Source organism: Mus caroli, chromosome 7 (assembly GCF_900094665.2).
Source record: "Mus caroli chromosome 7, CAROLI_EIJ_v1.1, whole genome shotgun sequence".
NCBI classification, from domain to species: Eukaryota; Metazoa; Chordata; class Mammalia; order Rodentia; family Muridae; genus Mus; species Mus caroli.
Genome location: NC_034576.1, coordinates 129,964,865 through 129,973,812, shown reverse-complemented (window position 1 = coordinate 129,973,812; position 8,948 = coordinate 129,964,865). Strand labels below are relative to the sequence as shown.

The 8,948-nt window shown below is 50.6% G+C and overlaps 1 protein-coding gene across 4 annotated transcripts in view; it reads left to right on the top strand.

Annotated features, from left to right (window-relative positions):
• Positions 1–7,787, top strand: part of Prss36 (serine protease 36) — a 15,000-nt gene extending 7,213 nt beyond the window's left edge. Inside the window, exons 7-15 of one of the 4 annotated variants that reach the window (XM_021168441.1) lie at positions 3,329–3,578; positions 3,703–3,832; positions 4,155–4,393; positions 4,492–4,655; positions 5,798–6,035; positions 6,148–6,289; positions 6,593–6,858; positions 6,933–7,054; positions 7,311–7,787. In XM_021168441.1, coding sequence (XP_021024100.1) covers positions 3,329–3,578; positions 3,703–3,832; positions 4,155–4,393; positions 4,492–4,655; positions 5,798–6,035; positions 6,148–6,289; positions 6,593–6,858; positions 6,933–7,054; positions 7,311–7,595 — 1,836 coding nt within the window. In that variant the 3' untranslated portion in view covers positions 7,596–7,787. Of the gene's footprint in view, positions 1–3,328; positions 3,579–3,702; positions 3,833–4,121; positions 4,394–4,491; positions 4,656–5,797; positions 6,036–6,147; positions 6,290–6,592; positions 6,859–6,932; positions 7,055–7,310 lie in introns of all 4 variants that reach the window. The other 3 variants (XM_029479871.1, XM_021168440.2, XM_029479872.1) reach the window with 3 other exon arrangements.
• The last annotated feature ends 1,161 nt before the right edge of the window (positions 7,788–8,948 follow it).

The window sequence follows — 8,948 nt, the reverse complement described above, 5'->3', positions numbered from 1 at the left end:
AAGAAAGAAAGAAAGAAAGAAAGAAAGAGACAGACAGACAGACAGACTTGGGGTATAGCTCAGCTGTTAGGGTGCTTGGCTTAGCCAGCACCACGGGAGCTGAGCGTGGAGGTCTATGCCTCTGGAGCTGAGCGTGGAGGTCTATGCCTCTGGAGCTGAGCGTGGAGGTCTGTGCCTCTGGAGCTGAGCGTGGAGGTCTGTGCCTACAGCCCCAGAACTCATAAGTGAAGTGGTAGAAGCAGTTCAGCAGTCAAGGCCAACATCAGCTACAGAATGAGTTTGAAGCCAGCTTGGGATTCCTGAGACCTATCTCAACTAAAACAAAACAGAGGAAGGGGTGGGGCTGGGGGCCTGAGAAATTAAAACTGAATCTAAATCTGAATGATCAGAGCTTACGAGTTGTCTGTGGCTAACAGCATTTGCTGCCCTTGCAGAGGGCCAGCGTTCAATTCCCAGGACCATTACAACCTCTTTAACTCCAGTTCCAGGGATCCAACACTTTTCTGACCTCCACAGACACCAGACACACTTGTGGTACACAAACACACATGTAGGCAAAACATTCATATTCATAAAACACTAAAATCGATCTTCAAAAACAGTTGCTTTGGGCCATTAACTACTACTCTCTGTAGCATAGCTCCACAAAATGTTGAGCCTTCTTTTTTTTTTAACATGTCATTTATCTATTTGATGTGCATTGATGTTTGGCCTTCATGTGTGTCTGTGTGAGGGCAGCAGATCCCCTGGAATTGGAGTTCTGGACAGTGGGGAGTTGCTAGATGGATGTTGGAAACTGAACCTGGATCCTCTGGAAGAACAGATAGAGAGTGCCTTCACCTCTGAACCATCTCTCGCAGCCACTTTCACACATTTTATAATTTATTTCGCATGTATCAGCGTTTTGCCTGTATGTACGTTTGTGCGCCATGTGTATGACTGGTGCCCAAGGCAGTCAGAAGAGGGCATCAGATCTCTGGAACTGTAGTTACAGATGATTGTGAGCCACCATGTGGGTGGGAGTTGAATCTGGATCCTCTGGGAAGAGTCGAGAGTGCTCTTAACCATATCTCCAGCCCCAGATTTCTTTCTTTTTTTTTTTAATTTATTTATTTATTATATGTATGTACACTGTAGCTGTCTTCAGACACTCCAGAATAGGGCATCAGATTTCGTTATGGATGGTTGTGAGCCACCATGTGGTTGCTGGGATTTGAACTCTGGACCTTTGGAAGAGCAGTTGGCGCTCTTAACCACTGAGCCATCTCGCCAGCCCCCCCCCCCCCAGATTTCTTTCTAACTCCTGAGCTGGGTTATAGAACAGACAACATAGAATAACAACGCCCCATACCAATTGTGTGTCCACTCTTTTTAGGTTTTCCTCACTTGATTTCACACTCCCCACTCTTTTTTTTTTCTTCTAAGAACTATTTATTTAATGTATGTAAGTACACTGTCTCCCTTCAGACACACCAGAAGAGGGCATCAGGTCCCATTACAGATGGTTGTGAGCCACCATGTGATTGCTGGGAATTGAACTCAGGACCTCTGGAAAAGCAGTCAGTGCTCTTACCCGCTGAGCCATCTATCCAGCCCCCACACTACCCATGTATTAATGTATTTACTTATTTGTTCATGTATTCATTCATTTATAACCAGTATCTTTCTATGTTGCCCAAGGTGGTCTTTGACTCCTGAACTTAAGTGATTCTCCAGCCTCAGCCTCTTGAATCGCAGGGACTATAGATATAGACACCATACATGCTCCTTTAGCTATTATATTTGCCTAGTTCTACTAGGGTCTTCCTCAGTGAGTATCTCTCAATGTTTTTACATTTATTTATTGCGTGTACATTTTACACTCAATATGACCATTAGCCATTTTTTGTTTATTTGTTTGGAGACAGTCTCCTGGAGCTCAGGCTAGCCTAAAAATAACTATGCCCTGATCCTTCATCTCCCATGTGTTAGGACTATAGGTATGTACCTTGGCTTTAATTTATTTTTTTGTGTTTGTGTGTCTGAGTGTGTGCATATGGAGGCGGTGTTGTATGTGTGTGTGCAGGGGTGCAGGCAGAGGACAACCTCAGGTGTCATTGGACATACAGTCTACCTCCTTTAAAACAGGGTCTCTTGCAGAGGTGTAGTGGCACGTGCCTTTCACCCAGCACTCGGGATGCAGAGGCAGGCAGGGCTTTGCAACTCTGAGGCCAGCCTGGTGTACAAATCAGATTCCAGGACAGTCAGGGCTGTTACACAGAGAAACCATGTCTTGAAAACTTAAAACAAACAAACAAACAAACCAAACAGGGTCTCTCATTGGCCTTGGGCTCACCAATTAGGCTAGACTGGCTGTCTATGCCTCTATAGTAGTGGACTTGCAAGCTCAGTCACTACATTTTTACATGGGTTATGGAAATGGAACTTGGGACCTTAAACTTGTAAGGCAAGCACCAGGTGAGCAAGACCCCTCAGTATTTGATTGATTGATTGATTGATTGATTTTAGAGACTGCACTGGAACTCACTCTGTAGTCCAAGTTGGCCTTGACCTCAGAGATCTGTCTGCTTCTTCCTCTGGAGTGCTAGGATTAAAAATATACAACACCACCTCCCAGCTTTCTCAATTTACTTTTTAAAGGGGCAGAGCTCAGCATTTGTGAGACCCTAGGGTCAAGCCCAGCCCAAAACAAAACCTTGGGAGCTGCAACTTAGAAACCTTAGAAATCCAGCTGGAGAGATGGCTCAGTGGTTAAGAGCACTGTACTGGCCGGGCAGTGGTGGCCCATGCCTTTAATCCCAGCACTTGGGAGGCAGAGGCAGGTGGATTTCTGAGTTCAAGGCCAGCCTGGTCTACAGAGTGAGTTCCAGGACAGCCAGGGCTACACAGAGAAACCCTGTCAAGAAAAAAACAAAAACAAAGAGTACTGTACTGATTTTCTAGAGGTCCTGAGTTCAATTTCCAGCAACCACATGGTGGCTCACAACCATCTGTAATGGGGATCTGATGCCCTCTTTTGGTGTGTCTGAAGACAGCTACAGTGTATTCATATATAAAATAAATAAATAAATCTTTAAAAAAGAAACCTCAGAAATCAGGGAGAGTTTAGGGGTGAATTATTTCCAAGGATCATTCAGCTCCAATGAGACCTTGTCTCCTGGCTTTAGCCACTCTGTGATTCTGTTTTACCGGACTTTCCTCTAATTAGAGTTGTAGATAATACAAATGTGAAGATAGCTCAGGAAGGTTTCCAGAGGTGGCTATATGTTACGCCAAAATGTGGTAAGAATTCTTGAACTAATCTCTGACTTGAGTCATCTATCATTAGGGTGACTCTGGGGGACCACTGGTCTGTGAGGACGGAGGCCGATGGTTCCTGGCGGGAATCACCAGCTTTGGCTTTGGCTGTGGACGGAGGAACCGCCCTGGCGTCTTCACTGCAGTGGCTCCCTATGAGTCGTGGATTCGGGAACACGTGATGGGTTCAGAACCTGGGCCTGCCTTTCCCAGCCAGCTCCAGAAGCCACAGTCAGGACCCTGGGAGCCCAGAGAAGAAAACTGTACCTTTGCCCAACCAGGTGAAGGGCAGATGCACTGACACTGAGCTGAGCTGGGCTGGGCTGGGCAGATAGGAATTGGGGTGGAGGCTGCAGGGTTAAGGATTTCTGCAGACCCCCTGACCCAGGCCTCTCATCTCTTAAGAGTGCGGGAAGGCTCCAAGGCTGGGGACCTGGCCCTGGGAGGCTCAGGTGATGGTACCAGGCTCCACACCCTGCTATGGAGCTCTGGTGTCTGACAGATGGGTCTTGGCACCCGCCAGCTGCTTTCTGGAGTGAGTGAGTGAAAATCCATACATCGGGCACTCTTTCCCCTTTCCCTGGCCCAGTCCTTCCTCTGGGGTGGGAGTTGTACCTCAGTTTGTAGTGTGAAGTCGTGGGAAATATAGAATCCAACGTAAAGCCGGGAGTCTGGCAAGGGCGGGTAGGTGGCTCTGTCCAGAACGCGAGAATCAGAGTAAGGGCGGGGTTCCAGTGTTGGACACAGTATTCCAACCGGGAGACGCAGTCTAAGCGTGGGAAGCTAGGTTTGCATCTTGTATGCGGAATGCGCACACTCCTCAGCTTCCCCACCCAGCAGCCCCGCACCTCTGACAGCTCACCCCACGATTTTGAGACCTGGCGGGTGCTGCTGCCCTTCCGTCCGGAGGAGGAGAGGGTGGCGCGCCTCGTGGCGCACGAGAACGCTTCCAGGGACTTCGCTTCGGACCTGGCGCTGCTGCAGCTGAGGACGCGCGTGAACCTGACCGCGGCCCCGAGTGCCGTGTGCCTGCCCCACCACGAACACTATTTTCTGCCCGGGAGCCACTGCCGCCTGGCTCGCTGGGGACGCGGGGGTGCGCGAGGCCGCGCGGGCCAAGGGCTGGGTGGGGTGGGCGGAGCGGAACCCACGCGGGCGGCCCCATTGACCCCTCGCTGCTCATCTCTCTCCCAGACCTCGCCCCGGGCTCCAGCGCGCAGCTGGAGGCGCAGCTGTTAAACAGCTGGTGGTGTCATTGCCTGTACGGCCGCCAGGGGGAGTCCGTGCCGCGGCCAGGAGACTCGCCGCACTTGCTTTGTCCCGCCTACCAGGAGGAGGAAGAGGCGGGCCTATGCTGGGTGAGCGGCAGGAACTCGTTGCAGAAATCTGGTCCTGATCAGGACCCAGCTGGAGGTGGGAGGAGCTAGAACGGAGAGGGGCGTTCTGGCCTCTGCGTGATGCCAAAGCTCTTATTTCTATTCTTTCTTTCCTTCTTTTTTTTTTTTTTTTTTCTTACCCCAGAAGACAGGGTTCCTCTGTGTATCCCTGGCTGTCTTAGAATTGTGTAGAGGCTGGAGAAATGGCTCAGTGGCTAAGAGCCCTGACTGCTCTTCCAGTTCAATTCCCAGCACCCACATGGCAGCCCGCAAATGCCTGTAACTCCAATATATGACTCCCTCACGCAGGCATACATGCAGGCAAAACACCAATGCACATAAAAGAAAAATACATAAAATTTTTAAATTAAAAAAAAAACAAAACAACTTACTCTGTTGATGAGGCTGGCCTCAAATGAATTCAGAGATCCGCCTGAGTGTGCACCACTACGCTCAGATTATTCCTTTTTAAAAATAAAAAAAACAAAAAAAAAAAAATATGGGCTGGTGAGATGGCTCAGTGGGTAAGAGCACCCGACTGCTCTTCCAAAGGTCCAGAGTTCAAATCCCAGCAACCACATGGTGGCTCACAACCATCCGCAACGAGATCTGGCGCCCTCTTCTGGAGTGTCTGAAGACAGCTACAATACAGTGTACTTACATATAATAAATAAATAAATCTTTAAAAAAATAAAATAAAATAAAAAATAAAAAAAATAAAAAAATAAATAAAAAAAGTGTTGGGATCCAAGCCCGGATCCTCGTGAACCAAGTTCTTTACCGACTGGGCCATCTTCCCAACCTGAACTTGTCAGTTTGAAGAGAGGGTTGAAACCAAATGCACTGCGACTTTAATCCTACCACTCAGGAGGCAGAGGCAAGGGATCTCAGAGTTCGAGGACAGCCAGAACTACACAGAGAAACCCTGTCTCGAAAACGAGACGGGGGGGGGGGGAGAAAGTATTGGGGTTTGACAAGTGAGGGCTGGAGTTTTATACAAATCAGCGCTGGAACTTGGCTTGAAGGGTTCATGCAGGAAAGGAGAACCAGGAAAGCCCTACAAGCTGAGGCTCTATAGGCCTGCAGCCTGCACTCATGTGAGTAATAATACTGTTTTGCTGCAGAAAGATTCCAGTTGGAGCCTTCTGTGCCGTGAGGAGGGGACCTGGTTCCTGGCAGGATACAGAACCCTCTCAGATGGTTGTCTCCGACCCCGAGCCTTTTCCCCAATGCAGACTCATGGTCTGTGGATCCGTCATGTGACTCAGGGAGCTTACCTGGAAGACCAGCTAACCTGGGACTGGGGCCCTGAAGGGGAGGAGACCGAGAAACAGACTTGTCCCCCACACACTGAGCACGGTGGTGAGCAGGGGTCTGTGAGGTTTCAGGGGTTCCTGGTAATTCTTAGATCCTGGTGAGATGTTCAGGGGGCAGCTTTGGGATTCCCACTGACATGGCCGCCTCCTCTCTCTAGCCTGTGGCCTAAGGCCAAAATCCACTCCAGCTGGTGTGTTGTGGCCCTGGCTGACGGAGGTGCATGTGACTGGTGATAGAGTCTGCACTGGGATCCTGGTGGCCCCAGGCTGGGTCCTAGCAGCCACTCACTGTATTCTCAGGTGGGTCTCTCCTAGCTAGGAGGCAAGGTGAGGAAAATTGGGCGAGAGATGAAGGATTCTTGCAGCAGTAGGACGTCATCACGCTTAGGCTCACACAGCCCAGGGAAAGTGCCTGCCATGGGTGTCTTTGTGGGGATGGTTTGGTTTGGTTAGATTTGAGAAGGCAGAAGAGAGAGGAATCACAGAGCAGTTGATGGGGGGTCCTAGAGACCGTGTCAGCCCTGTTCTGCTGGGAAGGACTTCACCAGCTATGGAAGAAATAAGACAGGATGCTGGTTCTTACACTGGTTCCTGTTCTCACAGGCTGGGCTCTACAACAGTGCCCTACATTGAAGTATATCTTGGCCGGGCAGGGGTCAGCTCCCTCCCACAGGGCCACCAGGTATCTCGGTCCGTCGTCAGCATCCGTCTGCCCCGGCACTTAGGACTTAGACCTCCCCTGGCCCTACTGGAGCTGAACTCTCGGGTGGAGCCCTCCCCATCAGCTCTTCCCATCTGCCTACACCCAGGGGGTATTCCCCCAGGGGCCAGCTGCTGGGTTCTGGGCTGGAAGAACCCACAGGACAGAGGTGAGAGTCCTTGGGTCATGGGAATAAGGAGTAACCTCGGGCCAGAACCCTTTACAGTTCCCTCTCCTCTCTAGTTCCTGTAGTTGCTGCTGTCTCCATCTTGACACCACGACTCTGTCACTGCCTCTATCCGGGTATTCTGACTCCTGGAACCTTCTGTGTCCTCTATTCAGAGGGACAGGAGGATCGATGTGAGGTACAGGGGCCTAGGGATCTTGGAGCGGGGAGGGGAGATGTAGTCCTGGGCAACTAGACCCTATTTCAAATAGAAATGGAGTTTCTTGGTATGGGGTTCCAGATAGGATCAAGTATTGTTTCAGAGCTAGACCTTAGAGAGGCCAAAAACCAGGATTCCTAAGGGTGAGATATGCAGTGCTGTGTGATGGGACTTTAGGGAAGAGAACCAGATGGAAGGGTGACAGACTCATTTGGCCTCGGCTCCAACTCTGCAGGTCACCTCAGCACCTCCCCTCCTGTGCCAGACTGAGGAAGGTCCCTGGGTTCTCGTGGGCATGGCTGTTCGAGGAAGCCGGGAGCTGTTTGCAGCCATTGGCCCTGAAGCAACATGGATATCGCAAACCGTGGGAGAAGCCCATTTTCTTCATCTCGGTGGCTCCTCCTACTGGTCTCCTGAAGGCAGTGACCTCTGCCCCCAGGACTTAGCAGGATCTGCAAGCTCCCCTAAGGTTGCTGCTCTGACTCTGCTCCTCCTCCTGGCTCTACCGATCCCTCGCTGAGAGCCTGGCTCCTCTTCACACCACCCAGCAGGGCTGGAATGTGGCTCAACCGGCCAGCTCCCGGGCCTGAAGAGGGCCTCTTCCACCTCTACTGCATCAGCTCTCAGATAATTGGACCTCAGTGCTGGCTACTTTAAATCTAAGAATCCTTGGGGGTGGAGGAGGAACAGACAATAAAAATGTAAATACAGACACGTGGCTTTGTGGCATCTCTTATGCTACAGAGGTGCTGAACACCTCAGAGCTAAGGGGAAAGCCCCAAGGATAGGGCTCTACCCTCTTGGTGACTCAGGTCTTGGGATCCCAGGAAATGTATCCCCTATAACGTGGCAGCTGTTCCCTCATTCCTGCCTCTGGGCGGGGGAGGTTAGGTGGACAGCTGGTTGTGTGTCACCTCTCCATTAGAATTAGTGTCCCCAGCACCTGGAGCATACCTCAGCCCTGGCTCTGTATGTCCCAGACTAGGAGGCCTTGGGATGTGAAAGCTAGCCCCAAATATAATCCCTAATGTATAATGTGTACACACACAAACACAAGAATCTCTGCACCCTTTAAGAGACTCCCTCCTGCACATCCTAACCAGAGTCCCCAGGATCAGGGCCACCTCCATGCAAATCCCTCCTCTGTGCCTACACTCACCAATTAATCCATATTACTTGCTAACTGGCAAAGTATGACAACTGGAACCTGAAATAATAAGTTCACCAAGGATTAGGGATCCACACCAGGATTAGGGATCAAGAAACGGTCAGAGGAGGAATGAGGTTTGAGCACACAAAGGCAGCAAATACGGAGCTGAAGAACACGTGGGAGTCTTTCTCAATGGGTAAACAAAGGGTAGAGTTGGGGGTGGGGTCACAGTGTATTATTATACAGGCAAAGACGAGGGAAGGGAGACCTAGAGTAAGTTGGTAGGTGGCCCGGGGAGACTGAGAAGGGGAGATGTTGTTAAAGGCTTTCTTTTCTTTCACTGTTAGGTACCACAGTGAATATTCTCCAGGCACTCAAGGAAGTGAATACAACCACCTGCTCTCTAAGCCCCACACTGAATCTGCCTCTTCCTTTCCCTAAACACACCGCACGTGACTCCCAGAGTCTTGCCCCTCCCTCCCTCCCTCCCTCCCTCTGATTCACCCCCTCCAGGAATTCTCCGACCCAGGGCTGGGTTGGAATCCAGCTGCAGACAGCAGAGGAAGTAAGGGTCAGTTTTTCCTCATCTTAAACCTAACCCATATCCATACCCACAGACGGCCGGCACACGGGCTGCCTTTCCGTGAACTCCCATCCATACCCACAGACGGCCGGCACACGGGCTGCCTTTCCGTGAACTCCCATCCATACCCACAGACGGCC